The sequence below is a fragment of the Ranitomeya imitator genome, chromosome 6, assembly GCF_032444005.1.
Source record: "Ranitomeya imitator isolate aRanImi1 chromosome 6, aRanImi1.pri, whole genome shotgun sequence".
Lineage (NCBI taxonomy): Eukaryota > Metazoa > Chordata > Amphibia > Anura > Dendrobatidae > Ranitomeya > Ranitomeya imitator.
The window spans coordinates 104,397,014-104,416,631 of record NC_091287.1 but is presented as its reverse complement, the minus strand read 5'-3'; the positions used below and the strand labels follow the sequence as shown (position 1 = coordinate 104,416,631).

At 48.6% G+C, this 19,618-nt stretch overlaps 1 protein-coding gene across 2 annotated transcripts in view; it reads left to right on the top strand.

Annotated features, from left to right (window-relative positions):
• ZNF385D (zinc finger protein 385D) overlaps positions 1 to 19,618 on the top strand; it is a 585,391-nt gene that overhangs the window by 525,436 nt on the left and 40,337 nt on the right. For both annotated transcript variants that reach the window (XM_069729985.1, XM_069729986.1), the window contains one exon: positions 4,444 to 4,622. In XM_069729985.1, coding sequence (XP_069586086.1) covers positions 4,444 to 4,622 — 179 coding nt within the window. The remainder of the gene's footprint in view (positions 1 to 4,443; positions 4,623 to 19,618) is intronic.

Here is a 19,618-nt window from a genome sequence, read left to right as displayed (position 1 = left end):
CCTCTGATGGTGAGGTCAGACTTGTGCAAAAGGAAGCTACCAGGTACCACTCCAGGGTGGTGTCTGGCTGTGGCTGCTGATCCCCCTGGGGAACGGAACATAGACAGGCAAGCGGGTACGGCTGGCACTCTGGCAGACAGGCAGGCATGGCTGGGACACAGGCAGGCAGACGGATACAACAGGGACACTGGCAGGCAGGTTGGAACGGCTGGCTCTCTGGTAGGCAGGCAGGTACGGCTGACTCTCTGGCAGGACAGGCGGACAAGGCTGATACACTGGAAGAACCGGAAGGGACCGGTCTGCAAGCAGGTATGTAAAACAGGTAAGAACCTGTTCAGACAGGAGGAGTTAAGAAAAGGTAGAGGAAAACCGCAAGAGCGGATGCAGAGCAAAAGCACAGGAGCTAGAGCCAAGAACAGAAATGCAGGAGGCAGAGCCAAAAGCAGGAGGTGGAGCCAAGCACATAAATGCAGGAGGTGGAGCCAAGAGCTGTAGGCGGAGCCAAGTGCAGCAACGCTGGAGGCGGAGCCAAGTGCAGAAACGCAGGAGGCGAAGCCAAGAGCTGGAGCGGGAGCCAAGTGCAGAAACTCAGGCGGCGGAGTCAAGAGCAGGAGAAGTAGAACCGCAAGGAGCAGAGCTAGGTAGAATCGCAAGGAGTGGAGCCGCAGAGCGAGAGCTGAGCGGAGCCACAGAACAGGGCCACAGAGTGCAGAGCAAAGTCAGAGTACAGAGCAAAGTGCAGAGCAAAGCTACAGAGAGCTGAGCTGAGAGCAAAGCCACAGAGTGCTTAGCTGAGAGCAGAGCAAAGTCAGAGTGCAGAGCAAGACACAGAGTGCAGAGCCGAGAGCAAAACCACAGAGTGCAGATCAAAGTACAGAGTGCAGAGCTGAGAGCAAAACCACAGAGTGCAGAGCAAGGCACAGAGTGCAGAGCCAAGAGCAACACCACAGAGTGCAGAGCAAGGTAACGGAATGCAAAGCAAGGAGCAAAGCAAGGTCGCAGAGAGCAGAGCCAAAAGCAGAGCAAAGCAAGACACAGAGGGCAGAGCAGAGCACAGCTAGATACAGAGTGCAAAGCAGAGCAAAGCAAGACACAGAGTACGCACAGCAGAAGAAACAAACCAAGAAACGGACACAGGAACTGGACTAGACTAAGACAGAGTCAGGAACGAGACAAGGCACAGAGATATGGACACAAGCCAGGGTACGACGCCCCTCTGGGTGGCGGACATAGGCCAGGGTACGAAGCCCTGCTGGGTGGCTACACAGGAAACAGACAAGGGTACAGTGCCCCCTTGGGTGGTGGAACACAAGAGTTACAGAGACATGGTCTGGCACCTCAGCAGCTGAGAACTAATGGAGGGAGTAAGTTGCACAGGCCCCCACCAATGGGTGGGGATCTCTTAAATACAGGAAGCCTCATGGCGATTGGCCAGGGACACCTTAGCAAGGTGCACACAGTCTCTGTAAGAAGCAGGAGTTGCTGGTGCCGCCCCCCTATGCACACACACAGAGCATGCACAGAGCAAACAGCAGACATGAGGCGCACAGCATGGACCTGGCAGCAGAGAGAAGTCACCACAAGGCCCAGAGAAGTGAGTTTGAGTGTAATGCAGGTGGGGGATGGGAGGCCATGCAGTGATGCCAGCAGAGTTGTTACAGTAATACTGATGTAAAATACTCATCAAATACTGAACATGTGACCGTGCCCTTAGTGTCATGATATTTTGCATGTTCTTTGCAAGTTATGCCTGGTTAGTGTATGTATGTGAATCATTGCACATACAGTTCTGCATAACCAATGGAAAAATGTTCTTAAAAATGGATACACCTTAATCATAGTGTTTATACAAAGTGTTCTGAAGTGGCAGTTTTATTGTGTGCTGTAAGAATATAATTGCAACCTGGGTGCCATATAAACAACTGTGTCAAATATTAAATCTCTGTGTAATCCAATCTATTGTAGACCCATGTTGTGATAAATAATTTTGCCATTTGGTACTTAATAAGATTATTGTTTATACATTACTTAGGATTTTTCTGGTCGTCTGCCACAGAGCAGAACATTATTTAATAGAGACCCGTAAATCTATTCTAAATAAATGTTTCAAGTACATTAAGAATTTCCAAACATTTGAAGATTCTAGCGAATACTAACTTTTAAAATTTCAATGTGTGTGGAATTTTGAAAAAAATAACTTTTATCTGCTGCCAATCTGCAAGTTCTCTGAATGCTGAGCTCTGTATAACCTTGTCCATGCCACTGATCAGCAGCTTTTGTGTACTTCCCATAGTCAATAAAGAAGCAAATCAGTAGTGGAGTTGGAGTTATTCAAAGCTCATGAATAAGGAAGACTGCATGGCAGCAGTATTACTAGTCCCCTAGTTATAAGCTCTTCCAGATAAAACTGTGATTTCATCAAAACTACCCCCATAATACCCACTAAGTGACACATCACTTGTATTATGGTATCTCTCTCTACAATATGCAGCTCTCAAATTAGGAGGCAAAAATTTGGTGACAAATTCCTTTTCATGCATTTTTTCAGTTATTGCAGGTTTCAAATTGAACATTTTCTGCTTTTCACCTTTAAAACGCTCATAATTCTTCTATTGTTTAATATGGTGATTTAGAACATGTGTGAACTTGGCCTTAAATACCTTTGTTACACATGTGGTCAAAATTGCTGGTACCCCTCGTTTAATGACAAAAAAACCCACAATGGTCACGGAAATAACTTGAATCTGACAAAAGTAAAAATAAATAAAAAATCTATGAAAATGAACAAATGAAAGTCAGACACTGCTTTTCAACCATGCTTCCACAGAATTTAAAAAAAAATAAATAAAACTCATGAAATAGGCCTGGACAGAAATGATGGTACCCCTGAAAATGTTACAAAAGTGACATGTTAAGTCAAGGTGTGGTCACTAACTAGCATCACAGGTGTCTACAATCTTGGAATCACTGAATGGGCCTGTATATAGGATCACAGGTACTCACTGTGCTGTTTGGTGACATGGTGTGTATCACACTCAACATGGACGAGAGGAAGCAAAGGAAAGAGTTGTCTCAGATTAGAAAGAAAATTATAGACAAACATGTTAAAGGTAAAAGTTGTAAGACCATCTCCAAGCAGCTTGATGGCTCTGTGACTATAGTTGCACATGTTATTCAAAAATTTAAGATCCATGAGACTGTAGCCAACCTCCCTGGAAGTGGACGCTGGAGGAAAATTGAGGACAAATCAAAGAGACAGAAAATACGAATGGTAACAAACAAGCCCAGAAAAACGAAACAGATTAAATGTGAACTTAAAGCTCAAGGAACATCAGAGTTACATCGCACTATCCGTCATTGTATGAGCCAAAGTGGACTTCATGTGAGACGACCAAGGAGGACACCATTGTTGAAAAAATATATAAAAGCCAGACTGGAATTTGCCAAACTACATGTTGACAACCCACAAAGCTACTGGTAGAATGTCCTATGGACAGATGAGACAAAAATGGAACTTTTTGGCAAGGCACATCAGCTCTATGTTCACAGATGGAAAAATGAAGCATATCAAGAAAAGAACACTGTCTCTGCTGTGAAATATGGAGGAGGCTCTGTTATGTTCTGGGGCTGCTTTGCTGCATCTGGCACAGGGTACCTAGAATTTGTGCAGGGTGCAATGAAATCTCAAGACTATCAAGGGATTCTAGAGAGAAATGTGCTGCCCAGTGTCAGAAAGCTTGGTCTCAATCACAGGTCATGGGTCTTGCAATAGGATAATGACCCAAAATATACAGCTAAAAACACCCAAGAATGGCTAAGAGGAAAACATTGGACTATTCTAAAGTGACCCTCTATGAGCACTGACCTAAATTCTATTGAGCATCTTTGGAAAGAGCTGAAACATGCCGTCTGGAAAAGGCAACCTTCAAACACGAGACAACTGGAGCAGTTTGCTCTTGAGGAGTGGGCCAAAATATCTGTTGAAGGGTGCAGAAGTCTCTTTGACAGTTCCAGCAATCATTTGCAGTGATTGCCTCAAAAGGTTGTGCAACAAAATATTAAGTTAAGGGTTCATTTCTGTCCAGGCCTATTTCATGAGTGTTATTTTTTTTAAAATTCTGTGGAAGCATGGTTGAAAAGCAATGTCTGACTTTTATTTTTTTATTTTCATAGATCTTTTATTTATTATTACTTTTGTCATATTTAAATTATTTCTGTTACCATTGTGGGTTTTTCTGTCATTAAACGAGGGGTACCAACAATTTTGACAACGTGTGTAACTGATAACAAAATGATATGCCTTTCAGAATGTGAAAACCTACAGTACATCATCATTTCATCAATTTCCTAAATTTGTGTTGGATATTGTTAGTGAGCCTGTGACATTTGGAAAAGGTGATGTGACAGTCTTGTCTTTTTCTGTTTTGTTTTTAATACCTGTAGGAACAAAGCACAAAACAATGGTTGAAGCTAGGAATGGAAGCGGCACTATTAAAGCATTTCCTCGGACAGGTGTAAAAGGCAGAGGACCTTTAACCAAGGGAAATACTGGTCTTCAGAACAAAACATTTCACTGTGAAATTTGTGATGTCCATGTCAATTCTGAGACACAGCTAAAACAGGTAACAGTCTATAGAATTTGGTTGACAACTGTGTATTAATATGTGGTAACTGGAGCATAGGATTGATTCACATGCAGTGTTGGACTGGCTCAGCAGAGCACCGGAGGATCCTCCGGAGGGCGATACTCCTTGCTTCTACTGTATATGTTTGGAGCAGATTCAATTTGGTCAAAATTAGTGTTGAGCGATACCGTCCGATATTTGAAAGTATCGGTATCGGATGGTATCGGCCGATATCCGAAAAATATCGGATATCGCCGATACCGATATCCGATACCAATACAAGTCAATGGGACACAAATATCGGAAGGTATCCTCTATGGTTCCCAGGGTTTGAAGGAGAGGAAACTCTCCTTCAGGCCCTGGGATCCATATTCATGTGTAAAAAAATGAATAAAAATAAAAAATATTGATATATTTACCCTCGGACGCGCCCTGGTTGTCACTGCTGCATCCGCCATGCTTCCCTTTCTAAGAATGAGCGCGTTAAGGACCTTCGATGATGTCGTGGCTTGTGATTGGTCGCTGAGCGGTCATGTGACCGCTCACACGACCAATCACAAGCCGCGACGTCATCGAAGGTCCTTAACGCGCTTTCTTAGGAACGGAAGCATGGCGGTTGCAGCGGTGACAACCAGGGCGCGTCCGAGGGTAAGTATATCAATATTTTTTATTTTTATTCTGTATTTTACACATGAATCTTAATCCCGATACCGATTCCCGATATCACAAAAATATCGGAACTCGGTATCGGAATTCCGATACCGCAAATATCGTCCGATACCCGATACTTACGGTATCGGAATGCTCAACACTAGTCAAAATCACACTTACTGACAGATAGTTGAGTTGAGCTATGCTCTCTCAATCAGTTATGACTTTATAGATGATATAAAAGCAAAACTTTTCATAAATGGTCTTTAATGGCAGAGAGTTAGGGAAAGTTTTCCTTCTATCTATATTAGTAAAGCCATAAGGTTTAAGGGTCCCTTCCTATCCCCTATCTCTATTGGTTAGAGCTATTTCACACATCAGATTTTTAGGTATGTGTGCTTCCATCATTTTTGCAGATAAATTATAGACCAAGAACAGTAAAATGTTTTTTCACCTTTTTTAAAGGTGAAAAACCTGAAACATATCTTATTTTGATCTGTTTAATATTGATTAAGGGTAGTCACCTTGCTAATTATATCAAGAGTACCATGGATTGTACCAAATAATATGGTATATATGGATAATTTTGGTTATATACTCATTTGATTGTTATTCGTGGTATGGGTTGCTAAGAATCCGTGCAGGAAATCTGCTTGTGGTAAGCGTAATACTTGGGAGTATTGCTTCCTTTGGACCCCCAAAATTCCCACTAATTGAATAAATTTATGTTTGCATTAATTACAGTGAATGCAACCTGATCCCATAATGTCAATTTGGTATACTCACTATAAGTTTTGTGGTTATTGTGTTGTATAAATAACCTGTTGGTGTAATCAGTCTATCCAAATCCAGAATTCTAACCTGAAGATCTTGCAGTACATAAACAATGCTTTTCTATAGTTCTATTATTTATTGATGTTTTCTTTAACAAGATGTTATATTGAGAACGCCATGGTAGATGTCTTTTCATCAGAGGTATTTTTTCACTAGTTAGCCATACTAACTATTGAATGAAGTGTTTTAACATTATGCCTAAAAGTGTGCCAATAAATGCAAATAACTGTTGAAAAGTAATTGAACCTAAACCATTTGTGTAATGTCACTTTACTAAGTAGGTCTGACGTGATCACAATTATAAAATCACGCTGAGACTGGCGTAAAGTTTTTTCCTAGACACACAAATATTTTTTTCCTAAAACCTCTTGAAAATCGTATTAAGACTAAATAACACTTCAGCCAGAAAGTAATCATAAAATAAATTCACAGAAATTTGTTATTGATGTCAGCTTTTAAGAGTGTGGAAAAAGTTCATGGATCAAGCTGAGTTTTGAGAAACAAGTTAGAAGGAAGAGAGGAGGATGAGTGCCTCATAGCTGTCAATCCATGTGTGTAACAGCTGTGAATATTGTTATCTTATGCCGCGCAGCAGATGAGAAGGCAAAAACCATGGTGTGCCTCTAAGGAAAGTCTATCTCTCCCTCTTTACACTTGAAATCCTAATTATTTTTTACTATACTAGAAAAAAAGGAGTTAAAGTTCACAAACTTCTGCTATGATGGATTTGGGAAAATATGCATAGTATTTCATTGTGTTTTAAATTAAATGAAAATTAATTGTCATCTAATCTATATTTCTGTACATACTTAATTCGGTATGCATAATTACTGTTATGCTTGAAGGTTTTGTTATTCCTTATTTCTTAACAAATGAGACCTACAATTCCATCAAATTTTCTCACATCTTAAAAGTAGATAAAATGAGCCAAATAAAATAAATGAGTCAAAAATGTTAGATTTTTTTAAAATTTTATTGCGGAAAATAACATGTTTGGGAGGAGCATAAGAATCTGATGTGACCCCCTGTGTTAAGCAATAAGTGCATCTAAATATTTCCAGTAATTGTTGATTAGTCAAGCTTATCAGCTTACATGGATTTTAGCCCATTCCTCCTATTAATTGCTCAATTCAGGTATTTCTACAACATTTCTGTAAGAATGTCATGACTCTGACTTGTCTGTTCCAAAGTGTTAAGTTTATTTTTCTTTAACTATTCTTTTGCAGGATGATTAGTGTGTTTTTAGGGTTTGTTTTGCTGCATGACTCACATGCTATTGAGATTCAGCTCATGGACAGATGTACGGACATTTTCCTTTAGAATATAAATATAAAATTCAGAATTTATTGTTCTATCAATGATGGCAAACTGTACTGACCCACATTCAGCAAACAGGTCTAAACCAAACCATAATATATTACTACTATTGTGTTTCACAGATGGCATACGGTTTTTATGCTATAATAATGCTTTTCTTTTTTTCAAGTAAACTAAAAAACTCTATTTTGATCTCATTCACACCAAAAAGCATTATCGTAACAGTCTTCTGGCTTGTTCAGGTACTCTTTGGAAAATTGCAGATGGGTCGCAATGTTTTTTTCTGAGTACAGTTGTTTTCTCCTGGCAACTCTAACATGCAAACCATTGCTGTATAATGTACTCCTAGTGGCCTCATGAACGTTAACATTAGCTAATGGAATAGAGGCCTTTATGTGCTTAAAGGTTACCTTGGGTTCCTTTGTAAACTTGTGGACTATTATTTGCATCTTAATCTTGGAGTGATTGTTCTTGTTAAACTTTTTTTGGGGAGGGTAATAATGGTGTTTAATTTCCTCCATTTGTGCACAATCTTGTCTGATAGTGGCTTGGTAATGCTAAAAAATTTTGGAGATGGTTTTGTTACCATTTGGAGCTTTGAGTATCAACAGCTCTTGTTCTGAGGTCCTTATTAGTGTTGAGCGATACCTTCCGATATCGGAAAGTATCGGTATCGGTTTGGATCGGCCGATATTCAAAAAATATCGGATATCGCCGATACCGATACCCGATCCCAATGCAAGTCAATGGGACCAAAATATCGGAATTAAAATAAACCCTTTCTTTCCTTGTAGGTTCATTCTACCTGAAGGAAAACAACTAAGAATAATGTAGGATGTATGGGGGAGGTGGCGGAGACATTAAAGGCAATGAGGATTAGTCCAATCAAATAGAATAGCATGTTTTTTTTTTTTTTTTAAAGAAGTTCGGATTGAAAAAGATATTGAGTATGTAAATTTTTTTTATTTTGTCAGATATTGATGTTTCACTATTCCACGCCCTTCCCCTTCTTTTTTTTCTTTTTTTTTTTTTTCTTTTCCCACACTTTCATCTTCATCATCATCAGCATCCTTGACATCAACTTCTTCACCTTATTCATCTTCTTCTTCATCTTCTACCTATTTTTTTTTTTATTACATTCTTCATATTCATTTTCTTCAACTATTATTATTCTTCCTATTCTACATATTCTTTTTATTCCACTGTTATTATTCTTCCTATTCTACTTCTTCATCATATTCTCATTTGTGACAGGCATTCCCGTAGTTGTTATCTATAAAAGTTGGAAGATTACACCTTCCGTTCTGCCAGTCACAAAAGTTACATTTGTCCGCGTTCAGTTTGGCCTGCAGCATCAGGCTTTATCCAGGGGCACCACGAGGAGGAACGGACTCACCCCCATACACTGCTTAGTCTTCTTCTGCATATAATTTAGATAATATCTTTTGCTCTGATATTAAGTCTTATGCTTAATGTTCTTCTGCTCTTTGTTCTGCAGCCTCTTGTTCTTCTGCTTCTCGGTCTTCCATGTTGTCGTCTCCAGGGTCTTCGTCTCCAGTGTCGTCATCTCCGCCGTCGTCGTCTCAGCCGTCGTCGTCTCCGCCGTCGTCGTCGTCGTCGTCATCGGGGTGGTCTTCCGGGTCGTCGTCATCGGGGTGGTCTTCCGGGTTGTCGACGTTAGGGTCTTCAACTTGGAAATGTAGCAGAAGGTACAAGAAGGCTGAGAAAATGCCAAGAACCAGCTGATGGAACTGGAACTCGGATGGCTACCCGAAGGTTCAAGAGCCTATGGAACTACCGAGGACCAGCTGACGTTACTGGAACCCGGTTACTAAGCAGGAGGTACCCGTGCTAAAAAGCACTACCAAGGACCGCCTGACGTTGGCGGAACTCGGATACCCAGAAGGAGGCACCTAAGCCAAAGGCTCTGCCCGGAACCAGATGACGTTACTGGAACCAGGATGGGGAGCAGAAGGTACAAGAGCAAAAGACACTGCCGAGAACCAGCTGACGGTACTGGAACCCGGATGGGTAGCCGAATGTCCAAGAGCCAATGGAACTACCAAGGACCAGCTGACGTTACTGGAACCCGGTTACTAAGCAGGAGGTACCCGTGCCTGAAAGCACTACCAAGGACCACCTGACATTGGTGGAACTTGGATACCCAGAAGGAGGCACCTAAGCCAAAGGCTCTGCCCGGAACCAGCTGACGGTACTGGAACCAGGATGGGGAGCAGAAGGTACAAGAGCAAAAGACACTGCCGAGAACCAGCTGACGGTGCTGGAACCAGGTGGTGGACCCCAAGGCCCACAGGAGAGGAGAGAACAGCTAGGCCGCGAGGCAGCCGCAGTTACCGAACCCCAACAGTCCTACAGGGGGAGCTGGGCCTACTGGCACTACAGAACCAGCCTTGACTACCAGTTCACGCAGCCCACATAGGAAGCTCCTAAACTGGAGGCACCCTGGAGTTGGCTAACTCGACCGCCCCACGACGGGGCAAGCATAGGCGTCTCAGTGAAGTTGACACAACCCGGAAACAGCTGACGGTGCTGAAACCAGGCTTGGCACGAGGGAGTACCTGTGACAAGAACACTGCCGAGAACCAGCTGGCGGTGCTGGAACCCGGATGCGTTGCCCCAGTGTGCAAGAGCCAATGGCACGACCGAGGACCAGCTGACGGTGCTGGAACCCGGTTACTAAGCTGTAGGTGCCCGCGCTTAAAAGCACTACCAAGGACCGCCTGGCGTTGGCGGAACTCGGATACCCAGGAGGAGGCACCTAAGCCAAAGGCTCGGCCCGGAACCAGCTGACGGTGCTGGAACCAGGTGGTGGACCCGAAGGCCCACAGGAGAGGAGAGAACAGCTAGGCCGCGAGGCAGCCGCAGTTACCGAACCCCAACAGTCCTACAGGGGGAGCTGGGCCTACTGGCACTACAGAACCAGCCTTGACTACCAGTTCACGCAGCCCACATAGGAAGCTCCTAAACTGGAGGCACCCTGGAGTTGGCTAACTCGACCGCCCCACGACGGGGCAAGCATAGGCGTCTCAGTGAAGTTGACACAACCCGGAAACAGCTGACGGTGCTGAAACCAGGCTTGGCACGAGGGAGTACCTGTGACAAGAACACTGCCGAGAACCAGCTGGCGGTGCTGGAACCCGGATGCGTTGCCCCAGTGTGCAAGAGCCAATGGCACGACCGAGGACCAGCTGACGGTGCTGGAACCCGGTTACTAAGCTGTAGGTGCCCGCGCTTAAAAGCACTACCAAGGACCGCCTGGCGTTGGCGGAACTCGGATACCCAGGAGGAGGCACCTAAGCCAAAGGCTCGGCCCGGAACCAGCTGACGGTGCTGGAACCAGGTGGTGGACCCGAAGGCCCACAGGAGAGGAGAGAACAGCTAGGCCGCGAGGCAGCCGCAGTTACCGAACCCCAACAGTCCTACAGGGGGAGCTGGGCCTACTGGCACTACAGAACCAGCCTTGACTACCAGTTCACGCAGCCCACATAGGAAGCTCCTAAACTGGAGGCACCCTGGAGTTGGCTAACTCGACCGCCCCACGACGGGGCAAGCATAGGCGTCTCAGTGAAGTTGACACAACCCGGAAACAGCTGACGGTGCTGAAACCAGGCTTGGCACGAGGGAGTACCTGTGACAAGAACACTGCCGAGAACCAGCTGGCGGTGCTGGAACCCGGATGCGTTGCCCCAGTGTGCAAGAGCCAATGGCACGACCGAGGACCAGCTGACGGTGCTGGAACCCGGTTACTAAGCTGTAGGTGCCCGCGCTTAAAAGCACTACCAAGGACCGCCTGGCGTTGGCGGAACTCGGATACCCAGGAGGAGGCACCTAAGCCAAAGGCTCGGCCCGGAACCAGCTGACGGTGCTGGAACCAGGTGGTGGACCCGAAGGCCCACAGGAGAGGAGAGAACAGCTAGGCCGCGAGGCAGCCGCAGTTACCGAACCCCAACAGTCCTACAGGGGGAGCTGGGCCTACTGGCACTACAGAACCAGCCTTGACTACCAGTTCACGCAGCCCACATAGGAAGCTCCTAAACTGGAGGCACCCTGGAGTTGGCTAACTCGACCGCCCCACGACGGGGCAAGCATAGGCGTCTCAGTGAAGTTGACACAACCCGGAAACAGCTGACGGTGCTGAAACCAGGCTTGGCACGAGGGAGTACCTGTGACAAGAACACTGCCGAGAACCAGCTGGCGGTGCTGGAACCCGGATGCGTTGCCCCAGTGTGCAAGAGCCAATGGCACGACCGAGGACCAGCTGACGGTGCTGGAACCCGGTTACTAAGCTGTAGGTGCCCGCGCTTAAAAGCACTACCAAGGACCGCCTGGCGTTGGCGGAACTCGGATACCCAGGAGGAGGCACCTAAGCCAAAGGCTCGGCCCGGAACCAGCTGACGGTGCTGGAACCAGGTGGTGGACCCGAAGGCCCACAGGAGAGGAGAGAACAGCTAGGCCGCGAGGCAGCCGCAGTTACCGAACCCCAACAGTCCTACAGGGGGAGCTGGGCCTACTGGCACTACAGAACCAGCCTTGACTACCAGTTCACGCAGCCCACATAGGAAGCTCCTAAACTGGAGGCACCCTGGAGTTGGCTAACTCGACCGCCCCACGACGGGGCAAGCATAGGCGTCTCAGTGAAGTTGACACAACCCGGAAACAGCTGACGGTGCTGAAACCAGGCTTGGCACGAGGGAGTACCTGTGACAAGAACACTGCCGAGAACCAGCTGGCGGTGCTGGAACCCGGATGCGTTGCCCCAGTGTGCAAGAGCCAATGGCACGACCGAGGACCAGCTGACGGTGCTGGAACCCGGTTACTAAGCTGTAGGTGCCCGCGCTTAAAAGCACTACCAAGGACCGCCTGGCGTTGGCGGAACTCGGATACCCAGGAGGAGGCACCTAAGCCAAAGGCTCGGCCCGGAACCAGCTGACGGTGCTGGAACCAGGTGGTGGACCCGAAGGCCCACAGGAGAGGAGAGAACAGCTAGGCCGCGAGGCAGCCGCAGTTACCGAACCCCAACAGTCCTACAGGGGGAGCTGGGCCTACTGGCACTACAGAACCAGCCTTGACTACCAGTTCACGCAGCCCACATAGGAAGCTCCTAAACTGGAGGCACCCTGGAGTTGGCTAACTCGACCGCCCCACGACGGGGCAAGCATAGGCGTCTCAGTGAAGTTGACACAACCCGGAAACAGCTGACGGTGCTGAAACCAGGCTTGGCACGAGGGAGTACCTGTGACAAGAACACTGCCGAGAACCAGCTGGCGGTGCTGGAACCCGGATGCGTTGCCCCAGTGTGCAAGAGCCAATGGCACGACCGAGGACCAGCTGACGGTGCTGGAACCCGGTTACTAAGCTGTAGGTGCCTGCGCTTAAAAGCACTACCAAGGACCGCCTGGCGTTGGCGGAACTCGGATACCCAGGAGGAGGCACCTTAGCCAAAGGCTCGGCCCGGAACCAGCTGACGGTGCTGGAACCAGGTGGTGGACCCCAAGGCCCACAGGAGAGGAGAGAACAGCTAGGCCGCGAGGCAGCCGCAGTTACCGAACCCCAACAGTCCTACAGGGGGAGCTGGGCCTACTGGCACTACAGAACCAGCCTTGACTACCAGTTCACGCAGCCCACATAGGAAGCTCCTAAACTGGAGGCACCCTGGAGTTGGCTAACTCGACCGCCCCACGACGGGGCAAGCATAGGCGTCTCAGTGAAGTTGACACAACCCGGAAACAGCTGACGGTGCTGAAACCAGGCTTGGCACGAGGGAGTACCTGTGACAAGAACACTGCCGAGAACCAGCTGGCGGTGCTGGAACCCGGATGCGTTGCCCCAGTGTGCAAGAGCCAATGGCACGACCGAGGACCAGCTGACGGTGCTGGAACCCGGTTACTAAGCTGTAGGTGCCCGCGCTTAAAAGCACTACCAAGGACCGCCTGGCGTTGGCGGAACTCGGATACCCAGGAGGAGGCACCTTAGCCAAAGGCTCGGCCCGGAACCAGCTGACGGTGCTGGAACCAGGTGGTGGACCCCAAGGCCCACAGGAGAGGAGAGAACAGCTAGGCCGCGAGGCAGCCGCAGTTACCGAACCCCAACAGTCCTACAGGGGGAGCTGGGCCTACTGGCACTACAGAACCAGCCTTGACTACCAGTTCACGCAGCCCACATAGGAAGCTCCTAAACTGGAGGCACCCTGGAGTTGGCTAACTCGACCGCCCCACGACGGGGCAAGCATAGGCGTCTCAGTGAAGTTGACACAACCCGGAAACAGCTGACGGTGCTGAAACCAGGCTTGGCACGAGGGAGTACCTGTGACAAGAACACTGCCGAGAACCAGCTGGCGGTGCTGGAACCCGGATGCGTTGCCTTGCCTATTAAAGATTGTCTTCCTAGAGCCCCAACTAGCGGTGTTGGAGCAAAGGGTAAGCAGGGGGAGATGAGTGTAGGCCGAAGCCTGCACTGGAGGCAGCTTTGTGTCTGCGTTGCGTTTGCAGGACACTTTGCCGGCTACACACTGGGGGAACAGCTGGCGTTGCTGAACCCCACTAACACAATGGCGTGTGTTTTTATCTGTGCAGCTAGCACTTGCGGGCAAAAACTTGCGATGTTAGAGCCCGTGTTGAAGCAGGAGGAGGAGGAGAGGAGCAGAGTGTAGGCCGAAGCCTAGTTGAACCAATTTCAAAGGAAACCTTTAACCCGCCCCTCAGGTGTTACAAAGTACAAGAGACACACCTTGTGCAGTATTAATGCTGCACAAGTGAAAGGTTGCTCTATTAATTTGTCTACTTGCACACGCTGAATGAAAGACATACACAATTTACCCCATTCTACAGTCAAACTGTAGTGGATGCGTGACTTGGTTTTTTGATGAGACGCAGCACAGGTGTCCAAAATAACGCCTTGGTGCTTGGCGCAGCTTCCTGAGCGTTGTTATTTGCTGTACAGGAGTCTGCGCTCTTGTGTTATCCCTTGGCAATGCCCTGTTAGCGCTGCCCATCTTATGACCTCATTTCATGTTGGCCGGTGCGGTTAACGATGGCCATAAATCCCAGACCCACAGTGTCTTTTCATAAAGCCACACTGCGGTGCTGGGATTCGTGGCCTTGAGCAGTAAATATTTTGGCCGCTCACACACGTCCTTACACCTGCTTCAGACTGGGCGGCCTCTGCTGATCCCTTCTCGCATGCCGCGGCCATGAGGCTGCACAGTCTGAAGAAGGCGGAAGGAGATGAGTTAAGACAGGCGAAGATATGCACTGCTCGTGCCCATCAATCACACCCTCGCAGTCAAAATAATTAAGACAACGAGGAGCATTTTATTCAGGCAGGGCGGACGAACAGGCGCAAGTAGCCAACCAATGATGTCAGAAGACGGGAAGCGCTACCAAGGGGGGTGCTGCGTATCATTAGAAAGGAAAGTCACACCTCAGGGACAGTGGAATGGTCTCAAAGAGACACATTTTGTACGTGTTGAGTTCCACGTGGGCAAGGAGAAAACGTCAGCCACCTTGTACAAATGCAGCAGTACTGCTGTACAAGGTGGCTGTTATACATAGAAACACCTGGGGGTGGTGGCCAGGCTCCCTTCAATTTCAGTTCATGTGCCTGCGTGGCGTTTGCAGGTCACGTTGCAAGCTGCACAGCAGGGGAACAGCTGGCGGTGCTGAACCCCACTAACACATTGGCTGGTGTTTTTCTCTGTGCAGCTAGCATGTCCGGGCAGAAACTGGCGTTGTTTGAGCCCAGGGTCAGCAGGAGGAGGAGAGGAGCAAAGTGTAGGCCGAAGCCTGCACTGGTGGCAGCTTTTGTTCTGTTGTGCCAGCGTGGCTTGTGCTGGACACGTTGCCGACTACACAGCAGGGGAACAGCTGGCGGTGCTGAACCCCACTAACACATTGGCTGGTGTTTTTCTCTGTGCAGCTAGCATTTCCGGGCAAAAACTAGCGGTGTTTGAGCCCAGGGTCAGCAGGAGGAGTAGAGGAGCAGAGTGTAGGCCGAAGCCTAGTTGAACCAATTTCAAAGGTTACCTTTAACCCCCCCCTCAGGTGTTGCAAGGTACAAGAGCCACACCTTGAACAGCATTAATGATGCACAAGTCAAAGGTTGCTCTATTTAATTTTGCTCCTTGCACACGCTGAATTAAACACGTACACTATTTAGCCCATTATACTGTCAAACAGTTGTGGAGGCGTGACTTGTCTTTTTAACGAGACGCAGCACAGGTGTCAAAATTTGCACCTAGGTACTGGGCGCAGATTCCTGAGCGTTGTTATTTGCTGTACAGGAGTCTGCGCTCTTGTGTTATCCCTTGGCAATACCCTGTTAGTGCAGGCCGTCTCATGACCTCATTTCATGTTGGCCAGTGAGGTTAACGATGGCCATAAATCCCAGACCCACAGTGGCTTTTCCTAAAGTCACACTGCGGTGCTGGGATTCGTGGCCTTGTGCAGTAAATATGTTCGCCGCTCACACATGTCCTTACACCTGCTTCAGACTGGGCGGCCTCAGCTGATCCCTTATCGCATGCCGCGGCCATGAGGCCGCACAGTCAGAAGAAGGCGGAAGGAGGGGAGTGAAAACAGGGGAACATATGCACTGCTCGTGCCCATCAATCACACCCTCGCAGTCAAAATATATGAGACAACGGGGGGCGTTGTGTCGGGCAGGGGGGACGCACAGGCACAGCCAGCCAACCAATGATGTCAGGAGACGGGCAGCGCTAACAATGGGGGTGCTGCGTGTCATTAAAAAGGAAAGTCACACCTCAGGGACATTGTAATGGTCTGTAATGAGACACATTTTGTACTTGTTGAGTTCCACGTGTGCAAGGAGAAAAAGTCAGCCACCTTGTACAAATGCAGCAGTACTGCTGTACAAGGTGGCTGTTATACATAGAAACACCTGGGGGGGTGGGGGGCAGGCTCCCTTCAATTTCAGTTCATGTGCCTGCGTGGCGTTTGCAGGTCACGTTGCAAGCTACACAGCAGGGGAACAGCTGGCGTTGCTGAACCCCACTGACACATTGACTGGTGTTTTTCTCTGTGCAGATTGCATGTCCGGGCAAAAACTAGCGGTGTTAGAGCCCAGGGTCAGCAGGAGGAGGAGGAGAGGAGCAAAGTGTAGGCCGAAGCCTGCACTGGTGGCAGCTTTTGGTCGGTTGTGCCAGCGTGGCTTGTGCTGGACACGATGCCGGCTACACAGCGGGGGAACAGCAGGCGGTGCTGAACCCCACTAACACATTGGCTGGTGTTTTTCTCTGTGCAGCTAGCATGTCCGGGCAGAAACTGGCGTTGTTTGAGCCCAGGGTCAGCAGGAGGAGGAGAGGAGCAAAGTGTAGGCCGAAGCCTGCACTGGTGGCAGCTTTTGTTCTGTTGTGCCAGCGTGGCTTGTGCTGGACACGTTGCCGACTACACAGCAGGGGAACAGCTGGCGGTGCTGAACCCCACTAACACATTGGCTGGTGTTTTTCTCTGTGCAGCTAGCATTTCCGGGCAAAAACTAGCGGTGTTTGAGCCCAGGGTCAGCAGGAGGAGTAGAGGAGCAGAGTGTAGGCCGAAGCCTAGTTGAACCAATTTCAAAGGTTACCTTTAACCCCCCCCTCAGGTGTTGCAAGGTACAAGAGCCACACCTTGAACAGCATTAATGATGCACAAGTCAAAGGTTGCTCTATTTAATTTTGCTCCTTGCACACGCTGAATTAAACACGTACACTATTTAGCCCATTATACTGTCAAACAGTTGTGGAGGCGTGACTTGTCTTTTTAACGAGACGCAGCACAGGTGTCAAAATTTGCACCTAGGTACTGGGCGCAGATTCCTGAGCGTTGTTATTTGCTGTACAGGAGTCTGCGCTATTGTGATCCCTTGGCCATGCGCTGTGAGCGCTTCCTGTCTTCTGACCTCATTTCATGTCGGCCGTTGCGGTTAGCGATGGACATGAATCCCAGACCCACAGTGTGTTTTTAAAAAAACACACTGCGGTGCTGGGATTCGTGCCCTGGTGCACTAAATATGTTTGCCGCTCACACATGTCCTTACACCTGCTTCAGACTGGGCGGCCTCATCTGATCCCTTATCGCCTGCCGCGGCCATGAGGACACCCAGTCTGAAGAAGGCGGAAGGAGATGAGTGAACACAGGCAAACATATGCACTGCACATGCCCATCAATCACACCCTCGCTGTCCAAAAAAATAAGACACCGAGGGCCGTTGTTTCGAGCAGGGGAGATGCACAGGCGCAGCCAGCTAACCAATGATGTCAAAAGACGGGCAGCGCTAACAAGGGTGGTGCTGCGTGTCATTACAAAGGAAAGTCACACCTCAGGGACATTGTAATGGTCTCTAATGAGACACATTTTGTACGTGTTGAGTTCCACGTGGGCAAGGAGAAAAAGTCAGCCACCTCGTACAAATGCAGCAGTACTGCTGTACAAGGTGGCTGATATACATAGAAACACCTGTGGGTGGGGGGCAGGCTCCCTTCAATTTCAGTTCATGTGCCTGCGTGGCGTTTGCAGGTCACGTTGCAAGCTACACAGCAGGGGAACAGCTGGCGTTGCTGAACCCCACTGACACATTGACTGGTGTTTTTCTCTGTGCAGATTGCATGTCCGGGCAAAAACTAGCGGTGTTAGAGCCCAGGGTCAGCAGGAGGAGGAGGAGAGGAGCAAAGTGTAGGCCGAAGCCTGCACTGGTGGCAGCTTTTGGTCGGTTGTGCCAGCGTGGCTTGTGCTGGACACGATGCCGGCTACACAGCGGGGGAACAGCAGGCGGTGCTGAACCCCACTAACACATTGGCTGGTGTTTTTCTCTGTGCAGCTAGCATGTCCGGGCAGAAACTGGCGTTGTTTGAGCCCAGGGTCAGCAGGAGGAGGAGAGGAGCAAAGTGTAGGCCGAAGCCTGCACTGGTGGCAGCTTTTGTTCTGTTGTGCCAGCGTGGCTTGTGCTGGACACGTTGCCGACTACACAGCAGGGGAACAGCTGGCGGTGCTGAACCCCACTAACACATTGGCTGGTGTTTTTCTCTGTGCAGCTAGCATTTCCGGGCAAAAACTAGCGGTGTTTGAGCCCAGGGTCAGCAGGAGGAGTAGAGGAGCAGAGTGTAGGCCGAAGCCTAGTTGAACCAATTTCAAAGGTTAGCTTTAACCCCCCCCTCAGGTGTTGCAAGGTACAAGAGCCACACCTTGTGCAGCATTAATGCTGCACAAGTAAAAGGTTGCTCTATTTGTTTTGCTCCTTGCACACGCTGACTAAAACACGTACACTATTTAGCCCATTATACTGTCAAACAGTTGTGGAGGCGTGACTTGTCTTTTTAACGAGACGCAGCACAGGTGTCAAAATTTGCACCTAGGTACTGGGCGCAGATTCCTGAGCGTTGTTATTTGCTGTACAGGAGTCTGCGCTATTGTGATCCCTTGGCCATGCGCTGTGAGCGCTTCCTGTCTTCTGACCTCATTTCATGTCGGCCGTTGCGGTTAGCGATGGACATGAATCCCAGACCCACAGTGTGTTTTCAAAAAATCACACTGCGTGGCTGGGATTCGTGGCCTTGTGCAGTAAATAGGTTTGCCGCTTACACATGTCCTTACACCTGCTCCAGACTGGGCGGCCTCAGCTGATCCCTTATCGCCTACCACGGCCAGGAGGCCGCACAGTCTGAAGAAGGCGGAAGGAGATGAGTTAAGACAGGCGAACATATGCACTGCTCGTGCCCATAAACCACACCCTCGCTGACAAAATAAATATGACAACGAGGGGCGTTGTTTCTAGCAGGGCGGATGCACAGGCGCAGCCAGCTAACCATGATGACAAAAGACGGGAAACGCTACCAAGGGGGGTGCTGCGTATCATTACAAAGGAAAGTCACACCTCAGGGACAGTGGAATGGTCTCAATGAGACACATTTTGTACGTGTTGAGTTCCACGTGGGCAAGGAGAAAAAGTCAGCCACCTTGTACAAATGCAGCAGTACTGCTGTACTAGGTGGCTGTTATACATAGAAACACCTGGGGGGGTGGGGCCAGGTTCCCTTTTAATTTCAGTTCCTGTGCCTGCATGGCGTTTGCAGGTCACGTTGCCGGCTACACAGCAGGGGAACAGCTGGCGTTGCTGAACCCCACTAACACATTGGCTGGTGTTTTTCTCTGTGCAGCTAGCACTTCCGGGCAAAAACT